A 20,778-nucleotide genomic window follows, 5' to 3' on the forward strand; every position below is an offset into this window, starting at 1 on the left:
GTGTCAGGAGAAAATGTTGGTGTCATGATGTTGTGGCTTCCCTTAGCATCCTCGTGGGGGCCAGTCCTTAAGCCTGCTCCTCCCTGACCCCCGAGTGCCTGCCTGCCTGACCTCTCCTGATACTTCACCTTTAAGTCAGGGCAGATCTCCCACACCGTCCCCTGTCCCCTCTTCTTTGTGCACAGCACCATGACCCACTGTAGGATGCAACCCTGTACATGGTTATGTCCTGTTTATGTCCCAGTTTCCCCCAGGCAGTAAGTTCCTTGAGGGCAGGAGCTATGCCTTGCTTTCCCTTGTGTCTACGTTAGTATCTAGGAGCTGCTTGATAGACATTTTCGTAATGAGTAAGTGAAGACTTAAAGAGGCCAGATGACCCATGACAGTGAAGAAGGCGGGGGAGCGTTCACAATCTAATAAAAAGTCACAAATTGCATCATTGATTGTGTGCCATGTGACCGTGTTTCTTCTCCTTTACCATTATTTTGAAAAATATAATTAAATTAATTCTCTGGGAGAATTATAAACCATAGATCTGACTAAGGTAGAACATGAAATAAAACCAGACAACTTATTAGATCAACACACACTTTTCCAAACAAAAAACAACTGTCGGTTATTCTGATATATTTGTTACTCTTTAACCAGATGATTCGAGATTCTTCTCTACAAATCAAAGTATGAGAGACTCTACGTGTATTCCTGTATATTTGAGATTCTATCTATATACATGGGTCCATCCATCTGCAGCATGGGTTATATATTGCTATATAATCTAGATCAAGAGCCAAAAAGAATAATAATGATCAGTCTTTGATTCTGAGGTGGTCACAACACATAATCATTCATTTGATTTGAGTAGATATAAAAACAGAACTTGAAGTGTTCCATTTTATCTACCAACCAGTCTGTCTGAAATGTCTAGTCATGGCTTAAAACATACTTTGCCTATAAAACTGAAATAATTTATATTCCTAGCTAGTGCCTATGCAAGAAATACTTATTTTTTCTGTTTTTCATTTTTGGATTGAATACACACACCATTGAGAGCTTTGAAGCACATATCTGAAATGGAAAAGTCTTATGATGGCTGAAAGATGTATTCTTAAATTAGCAATGAGATATGTTCAGTTTGAGCTAATAAGAGTGTTTAGTATGAGTTATTTATGGAGGCATGTTGTTTTGCATCATGGTTACATAAACTATGTCCTTCTTCATTACATTTAAACCAATGTATAAAGGGCTTATTATGCTATGTTTTAAAATACAGACTGACTATTTTGAGGTGAACTTAACTCACAAATTCTTTCTTTTGCAGGGCAAATATATGGATATTGAATTTGATTTTAAAGGCGATCCACTGGGAGGAGTGATAAGTAACTGTGAGTATTTTAAAGAAGTTCAGAATAGTAAAATATATATTAATATGTAAATAGAATAGTTTAGATAATGGGTCTTTAAGAAATAGCTATAAGGATACATTTCCTGTTCTTACATTTAGTTTTTTAACCTATGCATTTTAGATTGTTTTTATCATATTTAATTTCCAAATCTTTTTTAAAAGATCAGAGTCTTTGCCTTTGAGAAACTTTTTAGAAATCTGCTAAAGAAATAAATGTTAGCCCAACTGTATTTTATATTCTGTAGCCAATCCAGTAATAAAAAAGATTCTTCAACAGTTGTTTTCTTTAACAAAATTATGGTTAAAAAACCCATAAATAATAATTGATTTTAATAATTTTTTGAGATAACATTTATCTGATAGGATGAGATAAACCTGTTCTTCAGGTTTTAAGAAATTTTGTCTTTTAGTGTATTTAGATAATTGAAATGTGATACACCTGTTAGGTTGAAACAGATTTATTTAGTTTTCTTTAGTCATGATTTGTGATTGTAGTGAAGCATTCTCTGTCAAAGGTGAAAAAAAGGAACAAAATCAGGTCAGTCTGCTCAGCATCCCAGGTGCAGAGTTTTCTCGGGGGACACAGTGGTCTGTACCTGTTGTCAATGAGGCCCCTTCATCCATGCTTTGGAACTGTCCTGATATCTCTGCTCGTATTGATTTAGTCTGATTCGTTTGGGATGTGTAAGATGACAACTCAGGGTTTGTGCCCATCCAGTGGGAGCCACAGCCTGGCTACCCTCTTGTTTTTCTGAGGGCCACACTGCTGAGCCACCCCACCTCCCCACCTTCCCCTAGCTCTTCTCTGCCCTAAGATGCTATTGGAATTGTTAGAATGAAAGCAGTCTAAGCCTGTACTAGACAAAAGCAAATTTGCTCAGATATCTGAAGCACTGCTTTTTGTTATAGTAGTGGCATTCTTTCTCCAAATGAAATTTTACTCCAAATATAAAACAAATAAAACAAGGCCTGATCTGGTTAAAGAGGATATGAGTTGCCAGAACCCCTAGACCCCCAGGTGGCCCCTGAGATCTTCCTGAAAAACTCTAGAACCAGAGGAATGCCATTTGATTCCAAAGTGAGTGTTTTTAGAATTTGGACACACCATGCAGCTGAATTTTTTAAAAACCACAACTCATAGAGTAAACTTCTAGGGCTAGAGTTTCTTCATCTTGGAAACAATAGAGTTGACTTGGATGAATTCCATGGTTCTTCCCATTTCTACCATTTGTAGTTTTAAAATAATTTAATTTTTAAATTTAGTTTGTGTACTATCAATTGGGATTATCCATATTTGCAAAAATGTATTGTTACTGGGGAAACATCCTGAAGATGAAGTTTTAATCTGAAGTGAAATTGGCTACGTGGTGCTACTTATGTTAAATGATTTCAAATGTCAAATAAGGATGCAGAAGTACTCATGCAAACCATTTATGATGCCACCAAAAGCAAATGATTATAACCCTGCCAAGTTTGTTAGGCAAGTTTCCTTCACAGTGTGTGCCAATTGGTGAGAGCTATACAGGAAAAGGTAGCCTCAATTTTAAGACTACCATTTTAAGAAATGATTAACTTTTATTCTGAAAGATAATTTTAACACATTTATGGCACTTGTATTTTATAAGAGAAATTAGCTCTAGTTATTAATTGAATAGCACATTATTTTGAAAATGAGAATAAATGAACTGTATTATAGAACATTCTGAGATGACTGAACCTATGTTACTCCTGAGGACTCTAGGAAAATATTTAAGGATGACTTAGATTAGAAAGTATTAGAAAATCACTTGGGTTTTACATTTTGAAGTTTCAAATTTCAAACACAAATGTCTTCCTGTCCCTAGTTCTTGCAGTATCCATGGAGAATAAATAGTAAACACTCAATTCATTTCCAGTGAAGATTAATATATCATCATGAATGGGTTTCAGATGGACTCTGTTACCATTTGTTCCCACAATGAAATTATATTGAAATTTGTGGTAGTGGGAACACCCTGGTATTTTAGAGTATCCTTTGCTTTGAAAAGGAGAGGGAAACATTAGTGGTGAGGTGAGAACAGGAAATTTCACCCAGTATAGACAGAGGACTGACTCATAGGTGGCCACAGGGACCTGCTGACTGCTGTCTTAAGGGAGTATAAAGCCATGGGTAAACCCATTCTTGTTCTCACCAAGCTGCTAAAAGTTAGCTTCTTGTACCCAGAAAAGAAAACAAGATCTGCTGTTTTGTTCAGTTCAGTTCAGTCGCTCAGTCGTGTCCGACTCTTTGCGACTCCATGGACTGCAGCATGCCAGGCCTCCTTGTCCATCACCAGCTCCTGGAGTTTACCCAAACTCATGTCCATTGAGTCGGTGATGCCATCCAACCATCTCATCCTCTGTCGTCCCCTTTTCCTCCTTCCTTCAATCTTTCCCAGCATCAGGGTCTTTTCAAAGGAGTCAGCTCTTCGCATCAGGTGGCCAAAGTATTGGAGTTTCAGCTTCAACATCAGCCCTTCCAGTGGATATTCAGGACTGATCTCCTTGAGGATTGACTGGTTGGATCTCCTTGCAGTCCAAGGGACTCTCAAGAGTCCTCTCCAACACCACAGTTCAAAAGCATAAATTCTTCAGCGCTCAGCTTTCTTTATAGTCCAACTCTCACATTCATATATGACTACTGGAAAAACCATAGCCTTGACTAGTTGGACCTTTGTTGGCAAAGTAATGTCTCTGCATTTTAATATGCTGTCTATGCTGGTCATAGCTTTTCTTCCAAGGAGTAAGCATCTTTTAATTTCATGGCTGTGGTCACCATCTGCAGTGATTTTGGAGCCCAGGAAAGTAAAGTCAGCTACTGTTTCCAGTGTTTCCCCATCTATTTGCCATGAAGTGATGGGACTGGATGCCGTGATCTTAGTTAAAAGAAGACAAGATTTGCCGTTTTGTAGAAAGTCTGTATTGCTTGCTTTGTTAGCAGCCAGCTAGTAAAAGTGTAAGTCGCTTTGGCTTAATTATTACCTTGAAAAAGTCATAGGATCACTTGAGCCCATTGTGTACCTAGGAAGGGGTGGGAGGAAAGCCCAATAACTTACTCTGTCTTTCTAAGAGAGGTTTGCTGTAAAACTTGTCTTCAGCTCATTTGAAAGCTATGTGTTTCTGAGATTAGTGTCATTAGGAGAGAGGTGTTACAAAAATAGAAAATGGCAAACATTTACTTCAGTAGAGAAGTTAAAATATGGATGCATATCCAGATTTTTGGCTGATGTGGAATACTGTTTCTCCTGTTTTGTTAATTCTTATTGATCTCATAAAATTTATACATTTACCTTTGAGGATTTTGGGCCTAATGTTGTGAACTTAGAATGTTTGGAAACCTGTTGCTTTTATTAATAGCCATAGATACTTTTTTATAGTTATGGCAGTAAAAGGCAATTCAGACTGTGCAGAAAATATGGTACAAGTCTCAAGGGATTTTATTTCCTAAAAGAAGAATAACATACAGATATTGGGTTGGCTAGAAAGTTCATTTGGGCTTTTCCGTAAGATCTTACAGGAAAACCTGAGCAAATTTTTGGTAATCCAATACTAAGAAGCCTCAAGATTTCAAGTGTGCATATATACCAGAGGGAACTGTAAGGATGGGAGACAAGACTGTCCTGTTTACAGTAACTTATCAGGAGCCTAGGGTGATATCTGGCATACAGTAGGTGCTCAGTAAATGCTGGAGACAAGGATGGAATTGGTTAAATATAGGTAGGCTCTGTTTTCCTGCTTTATTATTTGGGGCATATCCATGAGCTTACGTATGCAGCTCTCAGTGATTTATCATGTGGGTGCCAATGTCTAAACAAAAAGACAAGTTACTTAATTCTCTCTGCCTTCATTTCTTTATCTTTGAAATGAGGGTAATAGTGCTGATGTCATAGAATTGTGATGAGTTGTGAATAATTTGTTAACATCCAAAGCGCTTGTAACAGGGCCTGGCATGAAGTAAGCACTCAGTAAACGTTAGTTTCTTTTCATTGTACTTATTTGTTGATGGTCTCTAGCTCCCAGACTAATATATACCCTATAATAACAGAGACTTTGTATGGTTGCTGAATGACAGTAACTAAAATAGTGTCTGACGTCTATTATATAATTGTTGAATTAACTACATGTAAGCACCTAGTGTATAACAAGTACAGTTTGACATAGAGAAATTTATTGAATAATAAAACTGCTTCATTGGATAATTTTATCCAAAAATTATATGCTAATCATTTAAAAATACTTTTTCTAAATCCCAGAAAGGCTAACAGAGTTGTTGGTAATCAAACTTCCTCTGTTGCCGACGTCTCTTCAGCTTGAAAGAAGTAATGCAATCCTGTGATTATGAATGAAAGCAAATGTTGAAGTTGGTGTGTGGTCCAGTTATGATTACTGCCCAGTAAACCACCCCAGGCTTAGTGGAGTAAAACAACACCCTGTCATATGCTCTTGGATTCTGTGGGGCAAGAATTCAGATGGAGTCAGCAGAGCTGGCTTGTCACCGCAGCATATGGAGCTTCAGCTGCATGGACGTCCCTAGTATTGGGGAAGACTTACACAAATGGTGGGGTCATAGTCCTCTGAAGCCTTTGTCATTCACATGTCAGGCTCCTGGGCTGGGATCATCCAAGGACTGGGCTCAGCTAGACTGAGAGCCATCTACCTGTGGCCATGGGTGGTGTGGGCTTCTCACAGCAGGCCGGCGAGGTTCTGAGAGGGAGTGCCCCAAAAGGGAACATACTGACAGACCATGTTCTGAAAGAACCAGAAAGAAGCCTGAGGAACCTGGGAAATCGTACAGTGTCACTTTGACACTCTTAGGTCCATGTAGGCACAAGTTTGCTCAGTTTCAGTGCTGGGGGATGTAGATTCCACCTCTCAGTGGGAAGAGTGTGGAAAGAAATGGTGACCATTTTATTTTAAGTAGCCTAAACCCAATAGATCATTTACAGAAATGGCCACAACAATTTTTTAGCTTGGATCCACCCTCTGCAGTAGTCCCTTCTCTCAATGACATAAGGCTTGGCTGGGAGATTTATTTTGGTCACTGGAACAGTTCACAAATATGGTGCATTTACAGACTTGAAAATTGGTTCTGTGCTGGGACTTGTCCTCTCTTGCTTCTCTGGGGAACTCGCTCATCACCTTTATGTGCATGAACCTGGGTGAGTCAGCTGGATGATGAGAGACGCATGGAATGAACCAGCAGACATATGAGTTGAGAGCATCTTAGGTCAGCCAGCTGCCAGCCAACCTGGGTTAGATCAGAAGAACTACAAACTGACTCTCAGATTCATGAGTTAATAAATGATACTGGTCTAAGCTGGTAGGTTTTGGGGCCTTTGCTATGCAGTGGAAAGTAAATAACTAAGACAGAGGTCTAATAGGTAATGTGCTTTCCCCACACAGTTTGGAAACACATGAGAGATAGGCATAGGAATCAAGCTGGAGAGAAGGCAGCTTTATTACTGTAGAGGCAAGGTTGAAGAAAGTGATTTGGTTTATCACCAAGAGGGGTGCTAGTAGTCCTCTGGCAGGTGGGCAGGTATCAACCACACTGAGCAGCCCCTGGGGAGTGGAGCGGAATGTGCACAGTGTGGGGAACCAGAGGACTGAGCTGTACACACATGCCCATTTCTTCCCCAAACTTCGCTGCTCAGAGGGGAATTTCCTCCTGCCAAGCGGAGGAGTGAGTAAGGGTCTGCAGGGCTGGGGAGTTAATCACAGAAAATCCTTCCACATGGACTCAGAAAGCAGGAATAAATGCCCACCTTACTCACTGGAAAGATGGGGGGGCTGGGTAGAAGGAATTGCTTTGAATTCCTTTTCTTTTACATTTCTTTTGAATTTTTGATGCAATTAATTTATGTGCTATCTCATGGCATGCTGTTTAATCCATATGTATGGTGCACGCATGCCATTTGTAGCATATGGAATATAATTTTACTCTTTTTAAATTGTTTGAGACTTATAGCTTTTTTTCTTCCTTTTACATTATACCTTTGGCTTAATTGATGATGAGTGGGTGATTGGGAGCAGAACTGCTTGTACAACCCTTCCTAAAGGAAACTTGAATCTGCTTTGGGTTTTGGGGTGTGTGTGTGTGTATGTTTGTCTGTGTTATGTATTGAGGTGGAATTGGGGACTTTCCTGTACATAAATCAGTTCTCAAGAGCTAGTGACTATTCATCAAGGTCTGTTTTTATAAATAAATAGGGTCTGTTTGTAATCTGTCTTCTTTAGAATCAAAATTCATCAAAAAACTGAGGCAGTACATCACCTAGTTTATAATTCAAGGCTGGGCTTTTTTAGCACTTTGACATCTAATACCCCTACAGAAGACAGAAATAATCCACCATTGGTTGTAAAGTATCTGTAGTAATAAAGCTGAAATTTCAGGGAACAATTCTGTTCCTCTGTAATGGATGGCTGTATATAAAAGTAGATGCTTTGTCTCATCTTTACTTTGGTATTCTTTCTTATATAAAAATATGTTTACCATGAAAAGAAAAGACTGCATGTTTATCGTGAAATAAGACTGCATACAATACTATAGAAGAAATCAGATGTCCACATATGTCTAAATTAACCTCAAATTAAGAAATGAATTGGGATTTATTAGAATAATGTGTATAATAATAAGATATTGTGGACTAGATATTTCATTAATTTTATTTCTGGGTTGGGCATCAAATTTTAGATTCAAATACATAGACACATGAGTAATTTTTCAGTTATTAGATAAACTTTAAATTGGTATTAGAAAAAAATCCATGGTGAAAATGCGTAAGTGCTATATATATGGAACCAGATTCTAGCAAAAAAACCATAGTTAATTAGGTAGATAATACGGTACATTTTCTTAGTATTTCAAACCCCAAGTTGTTTTTTTATGTATAGACAGTGAGAGCCCTTTCACAACTTTTAATGCAACATGTCCAGCTATTGTTGGTACTGATTTATCACTTTAGGATTCTGACGTTTGAGTTAGAACTTTAAGCTGATTTCTTAAAAATGAAAATGCTGCATGGAGGTGGAGATATGGGAAAAACTGTCATGCCAGGTGTTTGAGGGTTCTCAAAGTCTGGGACATGCAGCCACACAGAGGTCTGTGTGAGACCCGGGCTGAGATAGAGCCCTGGGGTGAGCACCCGTGTCTGCTTTCTTTTAGTATAATACATGGGCACAGGGAGTGATTTGTAAGAAGATATTTGCCCCATCTTTTTTACTTTAAAGCTTGTCTTTAGTGAAACTTCCTAATTGTCAATCTTGAGGATTATGTTGTGTATTTCCAAAAATATACTGTAGAGTTGATTTTAGAATATATATCCCCATGTATGAACAAACATTTGTTCATAATCCAAGTTTTTCATTGAAATTACCATCAGTTATGCCCAGTATCCAGTTGAGCTGTTTCAAATCCTGAAAGATGATGCTGTGAAAGTGCTGTGCTCAATATGCCAACAAATTTGGAAAACTCAGCAGTGGCCACAAGACTGGAAAAGGTCAGTTTTCATTGCAATTCCAAAGAAAGGCAATGCCAAAGAATGCTCAAACTACTGCACAATTACACTCATCTCACATGCTAGGAAAGTAATGCTCAAAATTCTCCAAGCCAGGCTTCAGCATTACGTGAACTGTGAACTTCCTGATGTTCAAGCTGGTTTTAGAAAAGGCAGAGGAACCAGAGATCAAATTGCCAACATCCCCTGGATCATGGAAAAAGCAAGGGAGTTCCAGAAAAACATCTATTTCTGCTTTATTGACAATGCCAAAGCCTTTGACTGTGTGGATCACAATAAACTGTGGAAAATTCTGAGAGAGATGGGAATACCAGACCACCTGACCTGCCTCTTGAGAAACCTGTATGCAGATCAGGAAGCAACAGTTAGAGCTGAACATGGAACAACAGACTGGTTCCAAATAGGAAAAGGAATACGTCAAGGTTGTGTATTGTCACCCTGCTTATTTAACTTATATGCAGAGTACATCATGAGAAATGCTGGACTGGAAGAAACACAAGCTGGAATCAAGATTGCTGGGAGGAATATCAATAACCTCAGATATGCAGATGACACCACCATTATGGCAGAAAGTGAAGAGGAGCTAAAAAGCCTCTTGATGAAAGTGATAGAGTAGAGTGAAAAAGTTGGCTTAAAGCTCAACATTCAGGAAACAAAGATCATGGCATCCAGTCCCATCACTTCATGGGAAATAGATGGGGAAACAGTGGAAACAGTGTCAGACTTTATTTTTGGGGGCTCCAAAATCACTGCAGATGGTGATTGCATCCTGAAATTAAAAGACGCTTACTCCTTGGAAGAAAAGTTATGACCAACCTAGATAGTATATTCAAAAGCAGAGACATTACTTTGCCGAGTAAGGTCCGTCTAGTCAAGGCTATGGTTTTTCCAGTGGTCATGTATGGATGTGAGAGTTGGACTGTGAAGAAGGCTGAGTGCCAAAGAACTGATGCTTTTGAACTGTGGTGTTGGAGAAGACGCTTGAGAGTCCCTTGGACTGCAAGGAGATCCAACCAGTCAATTCTGAGGGAGGTAAGCCCTGGGATTTCTTTGGAAGGAATGATGCTAAAGCTGAAGCTCCAGTACTTTGGCCATCTCATGCGAAGAGTTGACTTATTGGAAAAGACTCTGATGCTGGGAGGGATTGGGGGCAGGAGGAGAAGGGGATGACCGAGGATGAGATGGCTGGATGGCATCACTGATTCGATGGACGTGAGTCTGGGTGAACTCCGGAAGTTGGTGATGGACAGGGAGGCCTGGCATGCTGCGATTCATGGGGTCACAAAGAGTCGGACACGACTGAGCAACTGAACTGAACTGAACTGATGCCCAGTAAATCACTGGTTATTTGACATTTTTTCTTCAGGGATGGTGATCCAAGGCAGCAGAGTCCATATGGAGATAATGTTGTTTCTTAGGTGGCAGGTCCTTAATTACTGCTAACTGTATCATTTCACATTAGGGAAGGGACATAGATCCGTTGGAAAAGCCGTGTGTGTGTGTGTGTGTTTGTGCGCGCGTGTGTGTGCATGCACTTGCATTTGCTCTATCGTGTCCGACTCTTTGTGACCATATGGTCTGTAGCCCACCAGGCTTCTCTGACCATGGAATTTTCCAGGCAAGAATAGTGGAGTGGGTTGCCATTTCCTATTCCAGGGGATCCTCCTGACCCAGGGATTGAACCTGTCTCTTGTGTCTCCTACATTGGCAGGCAGATTCTTTACCACTGTGCCACCTGTGAAGTCCTCAGTGCCACTCACTTTTTTCTAGTGTGTATCTGTGGAGAGGAGCAGGGCTCATTGTCATTCCTGCCTTACAAGCAAAACAGGCAAAGTTGATTCTTCTAGAAGCTTTAATCAAGATCTTGGACCATTTCTTTTTCTTTTTCGTCCAGGAAAAGAGATTATACATAAAGTAAAGAAACTTTGATCCTGCTGTCTAATCCTTTATCTGTTATACTCCAAGTAATGCGAAATTTTTTTCTTCTTCTTTGAAACCACTACTTGTTCTTTTATTCCTTGGCTTATTAAAAGACTTTCTTCTTTAACAGGTGCAAACATGGACATTTTACTTCTTTCATTTCTTGTGCCTTAGGGAGGTTGTCTCAGTGCAAGGCACATGTATCAGCTATGACCTAGCAAGTAATTAGTCAAAACTAAGAAAGCCCCTCAGTTGTTCTGGTGCTGTTAATAGTCAGGTGTCAGTATCATGGTGGAGTCGGGGGAAGTTCTGATTTTAGGATTTCTTTGTCCCTTCCCACTGCTTTTCCCCTTTAGAATGTCTTCATAGGTTTCTTTCTTCCCTTTAAACTTAAATTTATATCAGATATCAAATGGGCTTCCCTAGTGGCTCAGACAGTAAAGAATCTGCCTGCAGAGCAGGAGACGTGAATTCAATCCCTGAGTTAGGAAGATTCCCTGGAGAAGGGATTGGCTACCCACTCCAGTATTCTTGCCTGGGAAATCCCATGGACAGAAAAGCCTGGTGGGCAATGGTCCATGGGGTTGTAAAGAGTCGGACACGACTGAGTGATGAATGCTTTCACTTAAATAAAATTTAATATGAACTTAGATTTATGTCTTGAGGGAGGAATGTAGCTTCATTGGAATATATGGAGATTATTTTACTGTTTTCTCTATTAAATATCTGGTGCATCCTGTACTCCTTTTTATTAAGTCTTGTTAGCAGAGGTGCAGTCTTGTTAGCAGTGGTGGCAGAAGCATCTAAAACAAAAGAGGAGGCCCTGCCAGTGTTTTGCTTTGCCTTAAGTCAGGGGAACACTTAAATAAATTTAAATGTTCAGGTGGCAAGTCCTTAGAGTGAATTGAATTCATTTGAGTAATTATTTGATATGGCTTCATGCTGTTAGGTTATGTTGGTGCATGCACATTTAAAAAATAGAATAGGGAATGGCTTTAAGCACTAGTAAATTATTCAGGAGCAAACATTTTCCTGATTACTTTTCTGTCTTGAAGCTTATAACTTAAAGAAAAGTCTTAAAGAAATAAGAGGCTCTGGGGTAATCGACCAAGCATTTTACGTGGTAAAACCCTTAACTGCTTCGTAGTAAAAAGCTCCTCACTTTGTGATCAAGTTGCTTAGGTGAAGTCAAACATTTTTTGTGAAGAATAGTCTCGGCCTTTCCAAGTGTTCATAGATTAAGCATTCTGTTTGAAAGAAAATTATAAAGCACATAAGCAGGATACCTTAGTGTCCTAAAGCTTTTCATTCGGGCTCTGTCACTTAGTAACAATGTGTTGCCTCATTTTCTCATCTACAAAATGGGGCTTGTAAAACCAACTTCAGCGGAGGTATGATAATAAATGAAAAGTACTGAATGGGGAGCAAAATGGCAGTGAAAGTTTCCTTGTACTTCCCCTCCTGCACTTTTCCTTTTAAACTCATGTTATATTATGTTTCAGATTTGAGTGTGATCGTGATCACTGATTATATCAGGATGTGCGGTGAAAGGAGTACACTGGCCAGCATTCCTTTCCATACTGCATAAGCGAATATCATTCATTAACTTGGTGACTGTTATCTGCTGAATCTTAGAGCCATCACTGTTTCTAAGCTCCCCATTGTGTGTGAGCATTTGTTCAAAAAGTGCCAAACATGAGGCTGGCCGTGTTGCTGTTGCACAGTGTGTCCCTGTCATGGGGTCTGAAGTTGATTTCATGTCTTGAAGTAAGTAGTACAGTTTGCTGTGGAGTGTAACTGGGTGAGTGGCACTGAACAGTTCGTCATCATCATTGGGGGCCCCGTGAGGCGAGGGCAGCAGGCCCCCAGTGCTTGTGCAGCGTGGTGGGATTCTTGGTGCTTTGGGGAGAGCCTGGGTTTTGCGGGCTTTCGCAGGTGAAGGACACATGGTCATTCTGCCCTTCTCATCCCCACCTTCTGCTGTCTTTCTCAAGGGTGTTGGCAGCCCAGCTTAGACAGAGCTGCTGCCCTTGGTTTGAGTGGTGAGAGTGATCGAGACAGTTGTAGGTGTGACAGGTGTAGGTCCAGAGGAAGAAGGTCTTCAGGTGTGTAGTCGGTGCTGGGCTCATGCCAGGTAATTCTATCACATGGTGAGTGAGCAGTAAGTGAGCTTCATGAAAGGATGAAGTAAACTGGGGCATTTGTGTTTTTCATGTAGTTACTTTCTTCTAGGCTTGAGGAATTAGGATTAGTTAGTGTCTCAGTGCGGAGAAGGAAATGGCAACCCACTCCAGTGTTCTTGCCTGGAGAATCCCAGGGACGGGGGAGCCTGGGGGCTGCCGTCTATGGGGTTGCACAGAGTTGGACACGACTGAAGCGACTTAGCAGTAGCAGCAGTGTCTCAGTGAAAACTCTGCCCAGGCACTGAGTTCTTTCTTCTAAAAGTGTGCTGGTACTCTTAGGACCCCAGAGGAGCTTGGTCCCTGATGAGTGCAATGATATACTTTTATCCTTACCTGCTTTGCTTATTCTGTCTGCTGCCTTGGATGTCAGTATTTATTGATCGATTGAAACGTTCAGTCCTTAGAGATGATGACTATTGCACAATCCTTTTTTGAATTTTATCTCACTTGTGCTTTTCAGTTGCAGTTTTTTTTTTGGCTAAATATGAAGTTTTCATTACTCTCCATCTGTGATTTGAGGGCATTGGCAGTTGTCCAAGTCAAGTGAGAGCTGAAGATGAAATCTCTGCAGCATCTTGTTCTTAATAATTTTTGTGTTTACATGTTTTTGTTCTTTCTGTCAACTTTATGTATCCCCTTAACCCATCTCTGCATTCTTACAAACGGCCTCATGTATTTGGAGCACCCTAGGACGTCCCTGTTCACTGAATCTACACTTTTTGACTCTCCCTAAACCCCTCCTCTTGTGCTAGTAAGGTTTCCATAAATACAAGTTAAGAAGTTCAGGGAAAAGTCCCTGTGAAGTTCCACACTGTACTCTCCTTTACTAATTTTTTGGATAATGTTTAGATTTCAGTCTGATGGTAAATTGAATGTGTCTGTTCTCTAGAATTAGTGCTCAATAATGGGATCACTGATGCATAATTTTATAAATAAATTTGGCCTTTGACCACAGAATGCAGACCCTGTTTTATATTGCTGGTCAGTGATAAACAGGACTCTAGGTAGGAATATTCTCTGCAGTTGTACTTTGCCACTCCCTGTTTCTGCCACAGTGGTGCCTTTCTGGTTGGCTTGCTGGTATTCGTCCCTTCCTTTCTCCCTGTCTGCCTCCCTCCCTTCCTGAAAATTTGATAATGTGTCAGTTACAGCATGAAAAAAATCATCCAGCATCAATGAAAGTATACTGTCAGATAACACCAGATTCCATGAGAACCACCTTTCATTCTTTAAGACTTCAAGAGATCAAAGAGGTTTGCTGCTTTTATGCCAGGTAGCGCTGAGGTCAGATGGCTTGATTTCAAGTCCTTCTTAAGCACCTGGACTATCAGTTTTTTCATCTGTGAAGTTATACCTTACAAAATGATGAGGAGGATTCAATGAAATAATGTCTATAAGGCACTTAGCATAAAATATCAAAAATATTTAATTTGTTATCATTATAACTCTTCAGTGAATTCTTAACTGAATGGCTGCATTTCCTTACTTGGACTTGTAATACTACATATGGAAGAACCTAATGTCATCAGGTTGCACTAGTGGTAAAGAACCCTCCTGCCGATGCAGGAGATGCAGGAAACTCGGATTTGATCCCTGGATGGAAAGATTCCCTGGAGGGGATGGCAACCCACTCTGGTATTCATGCCTGGAGAATCCCATGGACAGAGGAGCCTGGCAGGCTACAGTCCATAGGATTGCAAGGACTTGGACATGACTGAAGCCACTTGGCATGCATGCAGTGTCATCATATATAAAATCAAGAGAATATTATTACAAAAGCTATGTTGTCTTTAATCAGCTTGTTGATTATATTGTTAAACTTATTTTGCATATTCACTATTGTACCAGAAGGTGGTTTGTTTAATTTAGTGGTTCTAGTTAGAGTTGTGCTTCTTCCTAAAAGTAGAACTGAAAATGTAGCTTCTGTTGTTACTTTATTAGTACAAAACAGAAAATGAAAAAGAAAGTTGAGGGGGAAGAGAAGGAAGCACAGTGTATTTGAAAGTGAGATTAATACTGTATTACGATTTTGATTCTTTTTCTCTTTAGATCTTTTAGAGAAATCTCGAGTTGTTAAGCAGCCAAGAGGTGAAAGAAACTTCCATGTGTTTTATCAGCTGCTTTCTGGTGCCTCTGAAGAGCTTCTCAGTAAGTCCCTGTTTTTGTGTTTTAATTTAATTTTTACTGTTGCAGCATCCAAAGCAGAAATGTCCCTTATGATTTTCCTCTTTTTGTCTTAAAATTTTTCCATGATTCCACTTGAAGGGAAGAACACGATGGGTTGGCTTCTACCACCTTGCAGTCTTTGGTATCTGTCTCTGTAGTACCTCACCAGGTACTGGAACGTGTCTCAGATGGATTGCTAAAAGAGCTAAAAGTTGGGGGAGGGACTCATTATCAATTAAAAAAAAATAAAATGGAAGACTATAATTTGTGTTTCAGATGGGTTGCTAAAAAAACTAAAAGTTGGGGGAGAGGCTCATTATCTATTAAAAGAAAAAAAAGGAAGAATATGATTAGTCCACTTGGAGAGAAGTTAGCAGGGAGCAGTAGATGAGTATAATTATATAAAAACATACTACTCAGTGACAATTTAAAAATAGTGGAAAAGACATTTGCAACTGATACAAGAGATAAAAATCTGACCTTTAGATATTTTAGAGAATTATTATAAGTCCATCAGGAGAGTATCCAATAGTCAGTAACTAAGTGATGAAAAGTTTTGAACAAATAGTTTAAACAAAAAGAGCTATGGAAAATCAACACACTTGGGGGAAGAAATTACCCTCATACTCAGTTCAGTTCAGTCGCTTAGTCATGTCCGATGCTTTGCGATCCTGTAGACTGCAGCACGCCAGGCCTCCCTGTCTATCACCAACTCCTGGAGTTTACTCAAACTCACGTCCATTGAGTTGGTGATGCCATCCAACCATCTCATCCTCTGTCATCCCCTTCTCCTCCCACCTTCAATCTTTCCTAGCATCAGGGTCTTTTCCAGTGAGTCAGTTCTTCACATCAGGTGGCCAAAGTATTAAAGTTTCAGCTTCAATATCAGTCCATTCAATGACTATTCAGGACTGATTTCCTTTAGGATGGACTGGTTGGATCTCTTTGCAGTCCAGGGGACTCTCAAGAGTCATCTCCAACATCACAGTTCAAAAGCATCAATTCTTCAGCACTCAGTTTTCTTTATAGTCCAGTTCTCACATCCATACGTGACTACTGGAAAAACAATAGCCTTGACCAGTTGGACCTTTATTGACAAAGTAATGTCTCTGCTTTTCAATATGCTGTCTAGGTTGGTCATAACTTTTCTTCCAAGGAGCAAGCATCTTTTAATTTCATGGCTGCAATCACCATCTGCAGTGATTTTGGAGCCCCCAAAAATGAAGTCTGTCACTGTTTCCATCGTTTCCCCATCTATTTGCCATGAAGTGATGGGATAGGATGTCATGATCTTAGTTTTCTGAATGTTGAGTTTTAAGCCAACTTTTTCACTCTCCTCTTTTACTTTCATCAAGAGGTTCTTTAGTCCTTCTTCTCTTTCTGCTATAAGGATGGTGTCATCTGCATATCTGAAGTTATTGATATTTCTCCTGGCAATCTTGATTCCAGCTTATGCTTCATCCAGCCTGGCATTTCTCATGATGTACTCTTCATATAAGTTAAATAAGCAGGATGACAGTATATAGCCCTGACGTATTCCTTTCCCAATTTGGAACCTGTTTATCCATGTCCAGTTCTAACTTGCTTCCTGACCTGCATACAGATTTCTCAGGAGGCAGGTCAGGTGGTCTGGTATTCCCATTTCTTGAAGAATTTTCTACAGTTTATTGTGATCCCCACAGTCAAAGGCTTTGGCATAGCCAATAAAGCAGAAGTAGATGTTAATTATCAACAAATGTAAATTGAGGCAGCACTGAAGTAGCCCCTGTACACGTATTAGCTAAAGTTATTGAAGAGGATAAAGCTGGCAGAGTTGTCAGGACTGATCTGTCTAGAGCTTCTGAGTATCACTTCAATGTGAGGACTTTTTCCTGGGGGACTAGTTGGCAAAGCAGAAGAAGTCATAAAATGATCAGACCCTGTTGCCCAGGCACACCACTCTTTGGATTACATCCCAATGGAATCATTCAAAAGAATCCAAAAAATATTTTGTGTGAAGACATTTATCACTGGCTTTTATTTATTATAACAAACTGGAGAAAATCCAAGTGTCCAACAGTGGGAGAATCACTAGGCAGACATCATATGTTATAAGGAAATAGCACATTGAAGATAAATAATCCAAATATGGAAAGGGTCTGTAAAAAAAAAAAACAGTTTGAAATATGTACACACGATGAAGGTGATTTTGGTCAAATACTATTACTGATATATTTGAGTTGATACCATTCATTTCTGTTCTTTTGGTTCAATGCATAGTATGAAAGTCTTTTTATCTGAAGGGTTAAAGGAATGAGATGTTAAAGATGATTAGATTTATTGAAGTAACTTATCAACTCGTATGTGTGATTCAATAGATAAGCTTAAACTTGAGCGGGATTTCAGCAGATATAACTACCTGAGTCTGGACTCGGCCAAAGTTAATGGAGTGGATGATGCAGCAAATTTCAGAACCGTTAGGGTAAGATGTAGTGCCTTTGTTACTCTTTAAAATGGGTGATGTTATATTGTTCAATCAGCATTGTTAAAGTTCGGACTTTTCTTTGATTTCTAACTCATGCTCCCAAAGGTTTTAGAATTATAGAATTTATTGTATTTTTATTAGTTTGATATTTTACTAGCTCAATAGTCATATGGTATTGAAAAGGCCAGACTTAATTGGAGCGTGCAATTTTACTTTTTTATATCTATTTTGGGGTTTGACTTTTTATATTGTACTGAAATTCCAAATGTATTTATATGCTCAGTAGTTAATTTCCACATGTGAAAACTGTCCTACAGTCATGTTAAGTCAAATCTATTTTTCAGACAGTCATGTTTATATATAGTTTTTGAAAAATCCTCCATAAAACAGAATAATTAGCATTTGTGTTCATTAGAAAAAAAAATTATTTTAAATTAAATTCTGCTATGTTTCTGAGGCACTTGGAAAGTTGCTTCTATTAGGAAATGATCCTGATAACTGTTATTTACTTCCAGATGATACAGCTGCAATAGTGGCAGGGGTGGGAATAGGCTGGATTATAGATAAAATAAGATTGGAATCAGTTCATCTTTAGGGGTGAGTGAATATAACATGTGGTTCTTTTCCTGCTCCCTAGACTTGTATATGTTTGAAATTTTCTAGAATGGTAAATCTTATAGTACTCCCATTGCTGTGTAACCTAGTCATTATAAATAAATAGGCAGGTAGATTGATTGGGGTGGGGGGAAGTAAATAAGCAAGCAAGCAGACTGGGCTGTTCTTCAGAAAAGAAAATGTTTCTTGAGAGTATCATTTTTTCTAAGTTGTCTGAACAGCCTCATATGGAAGCCTATTGATTGATCCCTGGTCATGATTTTAAGTTTGGGACCAGTTCTATGACCACTTTTGCTTGGCAGATCATTGGCACTCAATAAAAATTTATGACTGGACGAATGTTCCTTATTACCCATAGTTCCTGGAATTGAGTACTTCACCTTTGCAAATGACAGTTTTTCTCACATGTAAAATAAATGAGGAGGTTTCTTTGTAGGGGATTATATAAGATTTTTTGCTTGGTTTTGTTTCTAGCAGCAGAACTCCAGTATGAAAACACATACACAAACACACACACACACACAGACACACACAGACACAGATACACACAGACACACAGAAACACACAGACACACACACAGACACACACACACACACACACACCTGCTGTGATTGGAGTTGGAGTGGGAACCCAGGGCTCAGCTCTCCACCTTCTTCTCTCCCTCTGTCTTCCTCTTTGCCACAGCCTGTGAAATACCCCAGGGTTCCTTGAATTCGAACTTGAAACCACTGAGCAAGATAGAGCCCAGCATTGGTGCTAATTCAGTTCATTCATTATTAGGTTGGCCACAAAGCTCATTCAGATTTTTCCATATGATGTTAGTTTTGCCTTTTGGAAAGTTTACTCTGGGACACTTTGTCTTTTTTATTTTTTTTCAGGGGCGAGTCTGTTTTATGATTTTTTTTTTAAATAATAGAGAACTGCAGACAGAAAACACGTGCTTTTTCTCCCCTAGAATGCCATGCAGATCGTGGGTTTCATGGACCATGAAGCTGAGTCTGTGTTGGAGGTGGTGGCTGCAGTGTTGAAGCTGGGGAACATTGAGTTCAAGCCTGAATCGCGAGTGAATGGCTTAGATGAAAGCAAGATCAAAGATAAAAACGGTAAGTCAGTGGAGGACGGGCCCTGTTGAGCAAAACTGACTTTGAACTTCTGCCCAGTTTTTAATGTAGAAAGTAAAACTTGCTTTGAGTTGAAAAAACTTTCTAGTGAACCAAGCAGAAATGTAATTACAGCTCAGTCTGAAGTCTTTTGATTTATATATTTTACATTGATTGGTTTGAAAATGATTTAGAAAGAACACTGTAAGCCTTGAAAGTGATTGATTATTAGCAGCAGATATGCAGTAACTCTTTGTGACCATTCCCCCTACAACAGAGTTAAAAGAAATTTGCGAGCTGACCGGCATTGACCAGTCAGTTCTAGAGCGAGCTTTCAGCTTCCGAACGGTCGAGGCCAAGCAAGAGAAAGTTTCAACTACACTGAATGTGGCTCAGGTGGGTGAAACATAATGTCTGGAAGGGAGTTTTTAAAAGTCTTCAGAATCTTCTTTAAGTGGAAACAAAATTTTTAGTTTTCAGGCTATTATCCTGTCATATTATATTCTGGGCATTGTTTTAGGCACTAGGGGTACAGAGTAAACTAAACACACAAAGATCCCTGCCTTTGTGGAGCTTAAAATTTTGGCAGGAGGAGCCAGACAAAGCAGTAGACCTAGAAAATTCATATAGCAAGCTAGCAGGTGCTAAGTGCAGTGGACAAAGAGAAGAAAATAGAGCTGAGTAAAGGAGACCCATTGTGTTCAGGGCAGAGGGGCTGAGTGAGCTGAGAAATAGCTGGAGAGTTGTGAGCACAGGTGGTATGATCTGCCTTGTAAGGGGTCATCTGGCTGCAGTATAGACAGCATAATATAAGGGACAGAGGGTGTCTTAGTCACTTTGGCTGCTATAACAGAATACTGTATTCTGTTTAAACAAAAACAGTTATTTTTCACAGTTCTTGAGGCTGGAAGGCTGAGATTAGAGTGCCAACATAGTCGAATTCGTGCTGAGGGCCCTCTTCCTTACGTACAGACACCTGCCTACCTACTGTGTCCTCGCATGGCAGAGAGGAGGAGTGAGCAAGTGAGCTTTGGTGTCTTCACCCCTTTTAAGGGTCATTCAGTCAGTCAGTTCAGTCACTCAGTCGTGTCCGACTCCTTGCGACCCTGTGAATCGCAGCACGCCAGGCCTCCCTGTCCATCACCAACTCCCGGAATCCACTCAAACTCACGTCCATCGAGTCGGTGATGCCATCCAGCCATCTCATCCTTGGTCGTCCCCTTCTCCTCCTGCCCCCAATCCCTCCCAGCATCAGAGTCTTTTCCAATGAGTCAGCTCTTCGCATGAGGTGGCCAAAGTACTGGAGCTTCAGCTTTTAGGGGTACTGGTCCCATTATGGGGACTCCAGCCTCACCACCACATCTAAGTCTAATTGCCTTCTAAAGGCCCCAC

General features: G+C 39.8%; 1 protein-coding gene across 6 annotated transcripts in view; it reads left to right on the forward strand.

Moving 5' to 3' along the window:
- Positions 1–20,778, forward strand: part of MYO1B (myosin IB) — a 192,318-nt gene that overhangs the window by 116,573 nt on the left and 54,967 nt on the right. For all 6 annotated transcript variants that reach the window (XM_069577880.1, XM_069577882.1, XM_069577885.1 and 3 more), the window contains exons 7-11: positions 1,319–1,382; positions 15,090–15,188; positions 17,564–17,667; positions 19,242–19,389; positions 19,664–19,782. In XM_069577880.1, the coding sequence (XP_069433981.1) occupies positions 1,319–1,382; positions 15,090–15,188; positions 17,564–17,667; positions 19,242–19,389; positions 19,664–19,782 (534 nt within the window). The remainder of the gene's footprint in view (positions 1–1,318; positions 1,383–15,089; positions 15,189–17,563; positions 17,668–19,241; positions 19,390–19,663; positions 19,783–20,778) is intronic.

The sequence above is a fragment of the Ovis canadensis genome, chromosome 2 (genome assembly GCF_042477335.2).
Source record: "Ovis canadensis isolate MfBH-ARS-UI-01 breed Bighorn chromosome 2, ARS-UI_OviCan_v2, whole genome shotgun sequence".
Taxonomy (NCBI): Eukaryota; Metazoa; Chordata; class Mammalia; order Artiodactyla; family Bovidae; genus Ovis; species Ovis canadensis.